Source organism: Cervus canadensis, chromosome 22 (assembly GCF_019320065.1).
Source record: "Cervus canadensis isolate Bull #8, Minnesota chromosome 22, ASM1932006v1, whole genome shotgun sequence".
In the NCBI taxonomy this organism is placed as follows: Eukaryota; Metazoa; Chordata; class Mammalia; order Artiodactyla; family Cervidae; genus Cervus; species Cervus canadensis.
This window is the reverse complement of record NC_057407.1, coordinates 47,720,164-47,735,154: the sequence shown is the minus strand read 5'-3', so window position 1 is coordinate 47,735,154 and position 14,991 is coordinate 47,720,164. Positions and strand designations below refer to the sequence as shown.

Here is a 14,991-nt window from a genome sequence, read left to right as displayed (position 1 = left end):
TAAGCAATTGGTTTTCCCCCCATGATTAATCAGTTATTTCATTTTTTTTTCAAAGTACGTAGCCATACTGTAAACATGTTGGCTGTTGTGTTGTGTTCATTTTGTCAGTGCAGGCACATCTATTTAGAGTCATTCAGATTAATGAAGCTTATGTTAATCTAGCCAAAAATGAATCATTTCATTTAAAGTCAGTACCCATCTTGCCTCTGAAAGAATCCCAGATTTGTCCAGTGGGAGCCTTGTAAAGTGTCTCTGTGTTCTTTTAATGTGACCTAGCAGTTTCTTGAGCACTTCCTTGCATTCTGGAACAAGATGTTCCAGGCTGATTTTGTACTCCATTTGTCCCAGTTCTGGCATCAGTTCCAGAAGCTCTGGTTGCTTTTAGTGGAGAATGGTATTTAGAAACCAAGATCTAAGCACTAGATCTGCTATTTGCTACTGGGGTGTCATTGCTTTTAAGTCCTTAAAATGTTTAGAGGCGAAAATACAGCAATTTCATACGTCTAAGCGTGCACACACACACACACACACATATATATATAGAGAGAGAGGTGTATATATATACATACACACATATATGCATGCATATTTCTATATCCACGTGCTTATATATTTAAAATCATGACTTCATGATGATACCTCTAATTACAGTCTAATTCCATCATGCCTCCTCTCATTCCATGCCTATAGCTCCCTCCACCCACAGTCATCTGAAGAATCTTGGAATAACGTTGATTTGTGAAAGTTTCTGCATCTGATAGTTTACTGAGCCTCCAGTTCAGATCACCACAGTGACTCTTTGTCCAGTTGCAGGATTCTGAGTTGTTTATACAGTGGGAGGCATACAGCTCAGATATATTACATTCTGGGGCTTCAGATCAGCATTTGTGGTTAAAAGTACTTGACAGAAGAAAGCAGAGAAAGGGAGTACTTGAAGTGGTCCCTTCCAACATGGTTTTAAAGGGCAACTTTCATTGGAGTCTCTTTTAATATGTCCAGCGTTCCACTTTCTATGACCATGCAACAAACCGCCCTAAGACTTCACAGTGTGAAATAGCAGTTTGCTCTCTGATCAGGGGGACACAGAGAGGAGAGTTTCTCTCTTCTGTGTGCTGTCTGGGGACTCAGCCAAGAGACCAGAGCCAAAGTCTCCTTTACTCACATGTGTGGTGGTTAATGCTGGCTTTTGGCTGAGACCTCAGCTCTTCTCCCTGAGGCTTCTCCACATCAGCTATATCCTTTACTTTCTCTTCCCTTCCTTAGAGCACAGTGGCCAGTTTCCCCAGAGCATGCCTCCCAAAAGGAGAAACACAGTCCTTCACAGTCTGTTTATAAATGGAATTGTATCTGGTGACATCTCTTAGAAATTTGCACCTTGCATCTCTTGGGCAATATGACTGTGTACATAAGTTGTTTACCTTGCTTAACTATACGGTTTAAGGATAAAAACATTTTCAAACTTTTCAAGTCTTTAAAAATACATGTCCCATGCACCATTTCTCAGGAAACTTGTGGGGAGCATGCTTCCCTATATAGGTGAGTAAACCAAGGAAGAGGAAGGCTTGGTATGTGGGAAACAAGAGATCCAACATAGGAGGCCGGTAAAGGAAAGGCCCAGCTTAGTAATGGTTAAGGGGCTTTTCTGTTAATGCTGTTGCAAAGCTTAACAACTTTTTCTTTTTTTTTAATATTTATCTATTTGGCTGTGCAAGGTCTTAGTTATGGCATGCAGAGTCTTCTCTTTTTTTTTTTTAAAGTTGTGGTATGTGGAGTCTTTAGTTGCATCAGGCGAGGTCTTTTAGTTGCGACATGTGAGATCTAGTTCCCTGACCCGGGATTGAACCCGGGCCCCTTGCATTGGGAGTGTGAAGTCTTAGCCCCTGGGCCACCAGAGAAGTCCTAAAGCTTCATAACTTAAAACAACCATTTTTATCATGCCTATAGAATTTTTTTTGGATCAGAAATTCTTACAGGGCCCAGTGGGAAGGGCTTGTTCCCTGGTGTTTGAGGCCTTAGCTAGAAAAAGTTAGTGCCTGGGGGTAACCTGAAAGACAGGACTGGAACCAGCTGAGACATTTTCAGTCACAAAGTAGTTGATGTTGGTTGTCAGCTGAGTCTGTACGTGAATTCTCTGCGTGGCCTGGGCTTCCGCCTCAGGGTAATCAGGCAGCTCAAAGTGAATGATCAGAGCTTTGAAGTGAGTTCCCTATCAGCAAGAGGGAGGTTGCATCACTGTTTATGACCTAACCTTGGAGGTTCCCTTGCAGTAGGAGAGGAAGTCATTGCATCCTCTGCATTGCTACAGGGTCCAAGTGAGTCCCTAAGGTTGGCCCAGATTTGAGGGGAAGACCTCACGTCTCAATGGGAGGAGTGTCAAAGAACTCGTGGACGTGTCTGAAAACTGCTACAGGGTTTGACCTGTCCTGGGTGACAGCAGTAGGTATAACAGGTGACCCAGTCCAGGTTAGAAGAGGCCAGAATAAGAGGAGTTGACCCGTGGGGGTGACACTGATCAGAGTCCCTGATACATCCGGGACATCTTGAGAAGAGCCTTGTAGGGTAGTGGAAAGAGATTAAATTATTGATAAGGGAGAGACTTCCCTGGTGGTCCAGTGGTTAAGACTCCACCTTCCAATTCAGTAGGCGTGGGTTTGATCCCTGGTTGGGGAACTAAGATCCCACATGCAGTGTGGCCAAAAAAATTAAAATAAATTTTAAAAAATCACTGATAAGTACATAGCAAACAAAATAATTGGTTGATTAACTCCAGAAGAAACAAAAATTGTTCAAGGGAGAATTTCATGCTCAGCTGTGAATATTTTTTACATAGCAACCAGTAACATAAACATTAATTACTGATCTAACCATGAAAGAAAGTGAAAGTCACTCAGTTGTGTCTGACTCTTTGGGACCCCATGGACTACACAGTCCATGGAATTCTCTAGGCCAGAACACTGGAGTGGGTAGCCTTTCCCTTCTCTAGGGGATCTTCCTGACCCAGGGATTGAACCTGAGTCTCCCACACTGGAGGCGGATTCTTTACCAGCTGAGCCCCCAGGAAAGCCAGTTTAACCATGAGTATGACATAATTTGCATCCAGAAGATGAGGGTAGGAAGGATAGTAGGATGGCATACGGTTAAGCTGGTTATGGGTGAGGAAAGAGAATATCCATATCATCCATCCATAATTAATACCTAAAACAAACAAAAAAATTAGCACGCCATCTGGAGACATGGAAGTAATTTCCAAAATAATCAGCTAAAGGAGGAAAAAGTGTTTTCATCTAGGTGTGGGAAATGGTGGGTGTGGAGGCAAGGGAAGATGGCAGGATTTCTATTTTTAGAGCTTTGTAGAACCCTTTGACTCTTTCAGCTATGTGGCTGTCCAATTTGATGAAAATACCTTAAAAAGAAAACCTACCAAAGGAAACTCCATGCCCAGATCATTTTACAGGTATATACCACCAAACATTCAAGCTAATCCCTATCTTATATAAACTTTTAGAGACTAGAAAAAGGACCATATCCTCATCCTTAGGGAATGAGCCTGCTATGGTCTGAATGTTTGTGTCCCTCCAAAACTCATTTGTTGAAGTTCTAACTGTCAAAGATGATGGTATTAGAAGGTGAGGTCTTGGGAAGGTGCTTAGGGCATGGGCATGAAGCCTTCCTGAATGGGACTAGTGCCTTTCTGAAGAGGCTCTGGAGAGATCCCTTGCCCCTCCTGCCCCTTGAGGGCACAGTGAGAAGTTGCCAGCTATGAATGGAAAAGGGCCTTCATCCTGCTGGCCACTTGATCTTGGACTTTCCAGCCTCCAGAATTGTGAGAAGTACATTCCTGTTGTTCATAAGCCACCCAGTTTATATTTCAGACTAAGACAGAGCCTAGTACTACCTTGAACCAAAGCCAAGTAAGAAAGTATGACAGTGAGAGCCATAGCCAGTCTTGCTTAAAGATGTAGACTCAGGCACTTCTCCGGTGGTCCACTGGTTAGGGCTCCATGCTCTCACTGCTGAGGGTGTGGGTTCAGCCCTTGGTTGGGAAACTAAGATCCCACAAGCTGCCTGGCATAAATAAACAAATAATGTATCATTTGGGCAGTTGGGGGAGAAGGTGGGCCGTCCCATCCTCTGTCCTTTGGAGCTGTGAGAGGACTTATCTGTCCTGAGTTAAGGAGCAGACTGGGACGTGGGCTGCAAGTGCTGGAGGCCAAGGAGTTGCGGTAGGAATGGAGATCCATATACCTTGTAAGCCAGGAGCTTATTATGTTTGACACACTTTCTCTTTTGTTTTCTTTCCATATTTTGGTAACTTTAAAAGACATTTGAAAGAAAAAAAAAGAACATAGGTTCAGAAATACTAAGTAAAAACCTAAGTAAGAAAACACACACACATACGCACACACATACCCCAGGAACAGATTGCGTGTAACCCAGGAATGCAAGGAATGTCTTCATGGTGGCCCTTGAATTGGCTGCCCTAAGCCTACCATTTTTTTCCTCTATGGCTTCCAGTGCATTTAAGGAAAGCCAGCCCCCTTCACAGTCCTTATAATTACTGTTTGCCCAGACCTTGCAACCATGCTGTAGCTACCACAATTCAGTGCCTGACCTCCCTCCGCCTGCACCTCGTCATTTCAGTTGATCATGGGGAAGAAACCTTCGTGATTGTGATGCATCCCAGGGGTCATCGCACCCTACTTCCCAGCAGCTAGAGTTCCGCTTGCCGTCAGACAAGAGAACATCAACTCCGGAGTCACATCCTCAGAATCTGCTGTTTTCAGACTCTTCTGATGACAAGTGTCACAGCCCAGATTCCCCATAAGTGAGCGTATGTGCTTTTGTTTACAATTCCAGGGAAGAGTGAGGAAAGGGGGTGGAAGGAGGCAGAGCCAATACGAGAATGTGAGAATGTGAACCCTGGTCAGTGCAATTGATTATTTTGTCCCACGGGACATCCCTTCATAAACTGCTGGATCCTGCCCCTCATTTGGTCAGGGGTTTGGCTTGTGTGGCTGGGAGCAAGGCTCTCTAGAGATGTGCCTCCATGGACATGAAGGGCAGCTGCTGTCATGAACACCTCGATTCGTAGTGACCCCTGCAAGCTTGCCCTGTATTTGGGAAAATCCAGATTGAGGGAACCGTTCCCAGGGCTGTCTGTGCATGTGTGCAGATATGAAAAGGCAAAATGGAATTAGTTTCCTTGCCATACGGAAAATAGTTTAATCCCTACCTCACTCCAGAGCCTCAACAAAATTCTTTCCAGCAAAGATCTCAAGCAAGAAGTGAAGATGAAAATATAGGAGATCTGAGATTGCTTGACACTAAAGTATAAACTGTGAACCTAAAGGTTGATAAATACATTAAAATTTTAAAGCTGATACAAGATTTCACTTTATGGGGAACCTGGCCTGTGACACGTGGCATCAGAAGGGCCTGAAAACAGCAGACCCTTAGGATGTGATTCTGTAGTTGACTCCCCCTTACCCAAGTCTGACAGCAATCAGAGCTCTAAGAGGTGGGAAGTAGGGTGTGATGACCCCTGGTGTACTGAAATTTTAAAGATAATACATCAAAAGATAATACAAGTTATAATACTTGGGTATGTTTATAACATATACCTTATAAAATGTTAGTGCTCAGAATATATAAAGAATTTCTGCAAGTCAATAAAAAAAAAGTACACAATGGCAAATGGACACTGTGATCAGACATAGCACACAAGAGGACACCTAAAATAGCAAACTTATGAAAAGATGCTCATCATCATTAATATTGGAGAAATAAAAATTATAACATGGGTCTCTCCGGTTTGGATCTGGTTCACAGGTGGATTGAGGCAGTCTGTTGTGCTGGCCAAAAATGGACTTAAATGTTGATTTAGGAATGCACCCCTATGAATAAAAGTGTGAAGACATGCTTCAAATTTATGGAGCTGTTATCTGGTGTGGGGCTGGGGCCAGGCTTCATCTGTGTTTTTCATGTTTTACTTTTTAAGCTGGAAAAATGGCTTGTCGTGTTATAACTCATATGTTTTTCCCAGTGTAATATTTCGCAAAATAGGAGCCAAAGGTGTGTGCGTGCGTGGAGTTCTTCTTCCTTGCTGGGCATTGTGCCGAGTGCTGTTGGGGGTCAGCACTGTGTGAGTTCAGTTCTAGGTGCTGAGACCTTAGGGGTTTCCCTATCTGAGGGACGGGGAACAGAAGGCAGGGTTTAATGAGGGGGATAGGCTGAGTGATGGAGAGAGGCCCAGTTACAACCCTGAATACAGGTAGCACCCCTGGGGCCTTGAGAAGAAGTGGCTCAAAGGGTTATATTGGAGGACTTCCCTGGTGGTCTAGTGGTTAAGACTCCTAGCTTCCTCTGCAAGGGGTGCAGGTTCAATCCCTGGTTGTTGGAGAACTAAGATCCTGCATGCTACGTGGTGTGGTCAACAACAACAAAAAAATGGATTATGTGGAGAAAGAGTGGTGAGTGAGAGGTGAGGAGGCAGAGCTTCAGGGTCCTGGGCTCACTCTCACCACTCTTACTTTCCAGTGAAGGAGGCTCTTTGGACGTCAATTTATTTGCCCTAAAATAGAGGTAGTTCCCACCTTTCAAAAGAGTTGGACACGACTGAGCGACTTTCACTTCACTTCCCTGGTCATTGGGAAGTCGAGGAGGCACATAGGAGAAGCCCAATAAACAATAGCTGTGATTCTGGGGACTTGCCTAGTGGCCCAGTGGCTGGGACCCAGCACACCCAGTGTGGGGGGCCCACGTCCAATCCTTGGTCAGAAAGCCAAGATCCCACATGCCACAACGGAGACTCGGCTCAGCCAAATAAATAAAAATAAGCATTTAAAAACAAACATTGCTGTGGTTTTAAACAGGACAGAGGCTGGGTCAGATCTACCCCCACCTTCATGCTTACCTTGTAGTTTCTTTTTTTTCTAAAAACAAACAAAAGTGGATAGAATAGTCACCTGAAACCCCATGGACCCCTCACCAGCTCAACAGTTACCAACACGGGGCCAAGCTCATTTCATTCCCATGGGCCAAGCCCCACCCCATTCCCATATTATTATGTGAGCCCCAGATTTCATGGCCTGTGTCCACACGTGTTGCTTTTGTCTCTGCACAGATGGTGATCTCCCTGCAGAACACCACATCCACCAGCCGCCACCTTCGAGTCCTCCCTCCCTCCACGCCCTATTTCGCCCTGGGATTGGGTGAGCTCAGGGTGGAGTGGCCTGCCCATCCTTGAAATTGTATGCTGGCCTTGCCCGAGATTACGTCCCCACGGGGCTTCGGGTGACTCCTGAGGCTGCACCCCTCGTGCTCCAAGGCGGCCTCCCGCCTGCCCTCCAAGCAGAGCGCCCCCGCCCAGCCTGACAGGTCCTCCTTGGATCGTACCCCCAAGCTCAGTTCGGTCCTGTCCTTGCTCTGCTCACCATCACTGCACCCTGGTTCCTCACTTAGGCCGCGGCACTGGCCTCCCAGCCAGCCTTTCTGCTCCTGTGACTCGGTGTTCTCCTTAAGAACAACTCTGATCGTGGCCCCTCTGCTCCCTAGAAATCTCAAGTGTCTGTCTGCTGCCCACAAAGTAATTGCTAAGCCACAGGGCCAGGCATGACCCTCCCTGACCATCCCAGGTGGACCCCATCACTGCCCTCCCCACCCCAGGTCCTGGAATTTTTACCTGGTCTCCAGAGTCTCATTGTCACTTTTGTCACCCACAGGGATGTTCCCAGGAAAAGGTGGAATGGTGGCTCCTGGAATGACCTGCCAGTACATTGTCCAGTTTTTTCCCGACTGCCTTGGGGATTTTGATGACTTTATCTTAGTGGAGACCCAGTCAGCGCACACGCTCCTGATCCCCCTGCAGGCCCGGAGGCCGCCCCCAGTGCTGACATGTAAGTGCGTGCTGCTCCCCGGGGATCGGTGAGGGCTGGTGCCCCTCTAAAGGACCACCTGCCCACAGGGCCCCTGGGTGGCACCCCACAGCCTGACCCCTAGGGCAGGGGCTTCTGAGTCCTGCGGAGGGACCTGCCGGAAGCTCCCGCATTCCTCCAGAGTTAGGCCCTGACCGTCCTACTTCCCCGGGGGAGGCGGACTCTGGGCGACACATATCAGGAAAGGAGGCCACGGCCCAGCTGACCCCAGCCTAGGCGGCACTGGCTCAGGGACACCCTGAGGCCCACGCACGTGGTGTCCTGGGGCACCGCTGCGGGCAGAAGCAGGGGCGGGGCTTGTCTCCGTCCCTCCCCCGCCCCGCCCCCAACATCTGCTCTCAGCTTGGGCCGCCCTCAGGGGAACCCGCGCTGTCTCTCTTGCCCATCTTCCCCTGTGGCTGCAGTGTCGCCCGTGCTGGACTGCGGCTACTGCCTCATTGGGGGCATGAAGATAACCAGATTCATCTGCAAAAACGTGGGCTTCAGCGTGGGCAAGTTCTGTATCATGCCTAAGAAGAGCTGGCCGCCGCCCAGCTTCAGGGTGAGTGCTCACAGTGCTTCCTGGGAAAAAGCAAGTCCATCGAATGCAGTAACCCCCGTGGGGGACTTGCTCCAGTGCCCCTGGGGCTGGAAACGCAGTGGACAGAATTGTATAGCCGCAGTCCCTTAAGAATCAAGAGGTACAGAGTATAGCACTGTAGTTCCTGTTATACCCCTAATACCTGTGTGACCCTGGACAGGTCCCATCACCTCTCCCGTCCTTCAAGGCTTGTCTTGGATGTCACTACATTCATTCATTCATTCATTCATTCACTGAGTCATTCAGTCAGTCATTATTGTGGCAAATGTTTGACTATAGCAGAGGCTACAAATTGGAAGCTCCTTGGTTGAATTTGGTGGTCATATTTATTTGGCACAGGGCCTCAAAACATTTTTGAGCTAACATTGCTTGAAAGTGAAAGTGTTAGTCATTCAGTTATGTCTGACTCTTTGTGACCCCATGGACTGTAGCTCATGAGGCTCCTCTGTCCTTGGGATTCTCCAGGCAAGAATACTGGAGTGGAGTTGCCATGCCCTCCTCCAGGGGATTTTCCCGACCCGGGGATTGAACCCGGGTCTCCCACATTGCAGGCAGATTCTTCACCGTCTTGAGTCAGTAGGGAAATCCAGCATTGCTTAAAAACATATCTTGAGTCAATACTTAAAGATAGATTTCAGGAAGCTCCCTAGCTATCCAGTGGGTGGAGCTCTGCACTTCCACTGCAGGGGGCTCGGGTTCAATCCCTGGTTGGGGAATTGAGATCCCGCATGCCATGCTGAAAAAAAATAAAAATAGAGAGATGATATATAAAAATGTACATTGCCACTTTCTCTGAAACACTGGAAGATGAGCAGCCCTGGGCCAGGATCCACTGTGGTCCTGTCGGCTGGAGTTGAGAAGCAGGGCGTGTGTACGTGCCTGCCCCCGCCCCACTGTTTGCCCAGGCTCCCTCCCACCCCGCATGCCCCATGGCAGCCGAGTGCTGACAACACTGATTATCACGCCCATGCACACCCATTATCTTTCTCAGAGGAGAGATACCTTGCTTTCTGTGCATCTCTGAAAACAAGCATCCAGGAGACCACATGCTCCCTGAGACATTTCACTCATAGCTGTCACGTGCCAGGGATCTGGAGGCATGGGCTAGCAGCTTCCTGTGTAGGCATCGGGGCTGCAGCTCTGCTGACAAGTCGGCAGCTTCCTTCAGGAGCTCACGGCCAGGGCTGGGTTGGGAATGGAGGCAGACACAGAAGCCGGCACGAACCACACAGGGTGGTGCAGTAGGAAAAGGACTGTGCTAGGGAGCCCACCTCCTGGGGGAGACCTTCTCACATGCCTCCTGCTCTGCGTCTGAAACCCTTGTCAGTGGTCTTCTTGTACCTCTGACCAATAGGCAGCTCTTTGCAGATGCTCCGTGACGTACTCGTCTTTAAACGTCAGAACCCCATCTGGTGCAGGTTGAGTAAGTGCTGGCTGAATGGATGAGCCTCAGTTTCTTCATGAACAGGGGACTGGATGATCCGTAAGAGCCTTCAAATCACAACATGGATGTTTGGAGGAGAGACATGGGTCATCTGAGCAAGAGACTTCACAGTTTCTTTCATACTGTTGGGTCATCTTCTGCTTTTCTTTAAGGCTGTTGTCACCATTGGCTTTGTTGAGCAGCCTCCCTTTGGGATCCTGCCGTCGGTGTTTGAGCTGGTTCCAGGGCAGGCCGTATTCATGGAGGTAGGTGATGAGACAGTAGCAGGTATTCCCACCTCTTTATGATCGGTTGCTGCTTCCTCAGCTGCTTGCTTGATTTCCTTTGCCTCTGTGGGGTGTTTTGTTTTGTTTTGTTTTGTTTTGTTGGACTGTGCTGCATGGCTTATGAGATCTTAGTGCCCCAACCAGGGATTGAACCCAGGCCCTTGGCAGTCAGAGTGCTGAGTCCTAACCACTGGACTGCCAGGGAATTCCCACCTTCGTGTTTTCATAACCCAGAGGTCCACTCCCAGGTCCAAGCCTTGGTGGTTTCTGTAAATTTTGTTTACTGATTGGGATGTTGTTTGTTTGAAAACTTATTCATATTTCCAAATAAATAGACTCATATAATTAAAAATACAAAATATGCAAATAGAAGCATGGTGAAATGCTCCCTCTCCCCCCACTTCCTTGGCCACCTACAGGCCACAACCTTACCAGGTCTGGGTGCCCTTGCAGACGTATGTGATGACGACATAAGCGCATGGTTTTTTCTTTCCTATGTTTCCATTTCTTCTTCATGCAAATCGTTGCCCACTCTACACTCTGTTCTGCACCATGTACTTCCCACACCTCATTTTTTATAGCTGCATGGTATTCCACTGTGTATATGGACTAATTTAGGTCAGCCATTTCCTGCTGATGAATATGAAGATTATTTCTGATCTCTGGCCATCTCAGGGAATAGCTTACACATACATCACTCTGTCCTACCTGTAGGATACAGTCCTTGTTGTACATTTGCTGACTTAGGGCCTCTGCCCTTCTAATTATGGTACATGTTGCCAAATCCCCACCATTTGGATTATATTATTTTATACTTCCAACAATAGTATATGCAGGTACCTGTTTTCTCATGTCTTTGCCAACACAATATGTTATCAAACTTTAAAAAAATGTGTTATGGACATTTAAAAACATATACAGGGAATTCCTTGGTGATCATGTAGTTAGGAGGCTGTGCTTACATTGCAGGGAGCATGGGTTTGATCTCTGGTCAGGAAACTTAAGATTCTGCCAGCTTTGTGGCTCAGTCAAAATAATAATCGTCATAATACCAATAATCTGAAAATGAATAGATATATATGTGTGTGTGTGTATATGTACACACACACACATGTATAATAGAAATACCTTGCAGTACACTTGAAATTAACCTAACATTGTAAGTCAACTATACTAAAAAGGACAGAAGTCCAACTGGCCAAGCACTGCCCCGCCCCCCCGCCCAAAAAAAACCCATATAAAAAAATAGAATAGTTTAAGGATCACCCATGTACTCATTACCCAGCTTCAACTTTTCTCAACTCTTGGCCAACCTCATTGCCTTTATATTCCTCCGTCTCTCCCCACCAAACCCTACCCTGCCCCTTTAGAGTAGTTTGAAGAGAATGAAGACTTCCTGTCACTGCGTTCATGATCGCTAACCTTCTGCTCTTTGCCAGTAGGAGGCATGAAACTTTTTCTGGCTGGTTTGCGTTTCCATTTTTGATCATGAGTGAGGTTAAACATGTTGTTTAAGAGCCATTTTTATTTCCATCCCTGTGAACTGTCTCCTCATATCCCGGAGCCTGGGCTGTACCCCAGGGAGACGGCCAGGAGGGGAGGCCCGAGGCAGGGGGTGCAGTCGAGAGGAGGAGGTGATGGGGAAGAAGCCCCTTCCTGGGAGGCTGCAGGACAGCCCTTTCCTCCCCAGGTCCTGTTCCTCCCAACCAGCCTGGGAAAGGCAGAGCAGACCTTCGTCATCGTATGCGACAACTGCCAGATAAAGGAGCTGGTGACCACAGGTGGGCGCGTGCTCCCGGGCAGCGCCCGGTCCGCGGCTGTGGGCAGGGGGCGGCGGTGCACTCAGAATGCTGCAGCCACGGGCACTGGGCTCCGGTTTGGGGGCCTTGTGCTCTGGCCAGACCTTAGAGACCCACGCCAGTGTGGCCCTCAGGCCTGTCCCAAGGGGCCGTCTAGTGCGACAGAGGTGGAAACCTGGAGGACAGTCTTTCGTCAGGTCACTTTGAAACTCACCTAGAGCTTTGGGGAGCTGCCAGTGACTCACACAGAAACAGCCAGGGCGCCCATAGGTTTCTGCAGAGTTAGAGGGGGCATCCTCCTGCGTTTCCTTGGGTGCCGTGTTCCTTCTTGGTACCTGTCTGTCTACCATCCACCCAGTTCACCCAGCAGGCATTAATTGAATGCCCATTACGTGCTAGGTTAGCAGAGTCACCTCCTGTTGGTCTGTGACAATGTGACAACATGAGTCCGTGTGCTGTTGGCTCCCTGTTCCCCTATGTGCGCACTTCTGGGGTCACGATCGTGGCCGCTTAGTTGCATGTGGATGGTGACCTGGGTGCTGTGACAGCCTTCGGCCAGAGTCCTGACTTCAGCCCTAGTGAAACTTTGCTCCCCTAACCTTGTCAGGAATCGGGCAGCTGGTTGCTCTGGATCTGATCTATATTTCTGGTGAGAAAAGTCAGCCAGAGCCTGGAGAGCTCACAGACTTAACAGCCCAGCACTTCATACGCTTTGAACCTGAAAACCTTCAGTCCACAGCCAGCAAACTGCTGATTATTAGAAACGCCACGTGAGTGATGCCTGTGCGGGACCCCAGCACACACCCCGCTCCCTCCTCACCCGGCCTGATGTCCTGAATCTGAGCACAGGATGGGAGGATCTGGATGTGCACTGTTCATCATGGTACTTGCTAGCCACAGGTGACCAGTTAAATGGAAATCAACTAAAATAAAGTGAAAAACTCACTTCAGTGGCACCAGCCACATTTAAAGTGCTCAGCGCCTGGGTAGCTAGTGGCTCTCATGTTGAACAGAGCAGGTCTGCACGATGTCCAACACTGCAGGGAGTCATATTGAGCAGTGTTGCTCCAGATCCTCTGCGTGTTAAGTCACTTAGTCACGTCCGACTCTTTGCAACCCTATGGACTGTAGCCTACTGGGCTGTGTCCATGGGACTCTCCAGGCAAGAATACTGGGGTGGGTTGCCATGCCCTCCTCCAGGAAATCTTCCCAACCCAGGGATTGAGCCCATGTCTCTTACGTCTCCTGCATGGGCAGTCGGGTTCTTTACCACTTGTGCCACCAGGGAAGCCCCTCTAGTCCATCCTTAACCAGATCCTCTGGTCCATCCTTAACCAGATCCTCTGGTCCATCGCTAACCAGGATCAGTTTTCCAGAGAATTCCTGCCTGGCCCATGAGGGGAGCTCTCTCAAGCCCCAGGGTCAGACAGCTGAAGTTCTGTGGGTTCAGCTCTCATTGCCATTTATTCTCTGACCATCCTCTCAGCCTCGCCATTATGCCAGGGCAGACCGCAGGGTGCCTCCTGGCCTGCTGTCCACGTGACCCAGGCCTTACACAGGCTCTGTCACCTGGCACAAGGAGCAGTTCTCGCCTGCCGTCTCCCGCCCCACCCATGCCTGCCGTCAGCAGCCATGGCCTTGGCTCCACGGCCTACTGTCAGGGTCGCCCCCGCAGGCACGTGGAGCTGGCCTTCCACTGGCAGATCATGAAGCCCAACCTGCGGTCCCTGATGCCCGGAGAAACCTGCAGCGCAGACAGCATCAAGTACCAGCCAGACAGGGAGACGGCCTTCTGCATCACCCCCAAGATGGGCGTTCTCAGCCCCCACGCGGACCACAAATTCATCCTGAGCTTCTCCCCTCAAGAGGTTCAAATGGGGCCATCTTGGTGGTTGCACACAGTTGGGTCATGCTGGTTTCACCCACCCTCCCTGTTCTTTGGTGACGTTGAAGCCACAGCTGACCCTGCGGAGACCCCCGGTATCCTGCCAAGGCCAGCACTTAGCCAAGAGTGGGGCTAGGGGACAGGCTTGGTGTGCAGGACAAAGCAGCTCGTCTTGCCTGGCCCCCATCCCACACAGCCTGTCCTGAGCAAGTCTGGCCTCACTCAGACTCTAGTGTCTTTCATGTTTCTACTCCATCAAAGGTGTTACCCTTCCTGCCCAGCTCACAGCAGCTTCCAGGCAGTGAGGTGGGGTTCCCCAGGCCAAGGCTCACACAGCCCTCAACTCCCAAAGTGAACCCCTGTATGTAACAGGCAAAGGGGGAGCATGCGGGGGTTTCCCAGCGGCCTTTGTTGGTAAGACAGCAGGTCCGCCTCTCAGCCCGTCATTCAGCCCCTGATACTGCCTGTCCCAGGAAGGCTTGATGCTTCAGACACGTTGAGGGCACTGCCAAGGGCCTTCCTGTCCCCCAGGCCCAGCAGAGGTGGGCATGCCAGTCTTGAGACTGCAGTGGCCCCCAGTCTCTGAGTCAGGGCTCACGTCCTGGCAGCCGCTGTTTCCCCCAGTGTGGGGAGAGGCCACAGGGAAGCAGGAAGGCGTCTGTGGCAGCCGGGCCACAGGGAGGGTTGCTTCTGTGACTCAAGTCTTCCCTGGGGCGGGCTTTCGTCTTCAGGGTGCTGTGTTTGTCTTGCAGCCAAGGGGTTTTCACAGTGTGCTCCAGATGGTGCTGGAGGAAGTCCCAGAGCCCGTGAGGTGAGCAGGACCCAGGCCCTTGGCTGAGCGGTGGGCTCCAGGCCTGCCCTCCCAGGGAGGATGCTGGAGGGGGAGGCCCCAGGACTGAGTCGGTGAGCCCCTGACCCCCAGCAGGCTTTGGCAGGTGAGAGCTCCTCACCTTGCCCTGGCAGCAGGCTTGGAGCGGGCTCTGCATGTAGGGAACAGCTCTCTGACTCTGCACCCTGGAACCTGGAAACTGCCCCGTGCTCACAGTTGCCACCGGTGGGTGGTGACTAATGGAGGAAGGTTTT

At 49.5% G+C, this 14,991-nt stretch overlaps 1 protein-coding gene across 10 annotated transcripts in view; it reads left to right on the top strand.

Annotated features, from left to right (window-relative positions):
• Nucleotides 1-14,991, top strand: part of DLEC1 (DLEC1 cilia and flagella associated protein) — a 96,393-nt gene that overhangs the window by 49,109 nt on the left and 32,293 nt on the right. For 9 of the 10 annotated variants that reach the window (XR_006264439.1, XR_006264440.1, XM_043442283.1 and 6 more), the window contains 8 exons: nt 7,124-7,211; nt 7,722-7,895; nt 8,339-8,475; nt 10,111-10,203; nt 11,915-12,005; nt 12,631-12,793; nt 13,699-13,891; nt 14,661-14,719. Coding sequence is in view for 8 of the 10 variants with exons in the window: in XM_043442283.1 (XP_043298218.1) it covers nt 7,124-7,211; nt 7,722-7,895; nt 8,339-8,475; nt 10,111-10,203; nt 11,915-12,005; nt 12,631-12,793; nt 13,699-13,891; nt 14,661-14,719 (998 nt within the window). In the remaining 2 variants the exon portion in view is untranslated. The remainder of the gene's footprint in view (nt 1-7,123; nt 7,212-7,721; nt 7,896-8,338; nt 8,476-10,110; nt 10,204-11,914; nt 12,006-12,630; nt 12,794-13,698; nt 13,892-14,660; nt 14,720-14,991) is intronic. The other variant, XM_043442286.1, reaches the window with a different exon arrangement.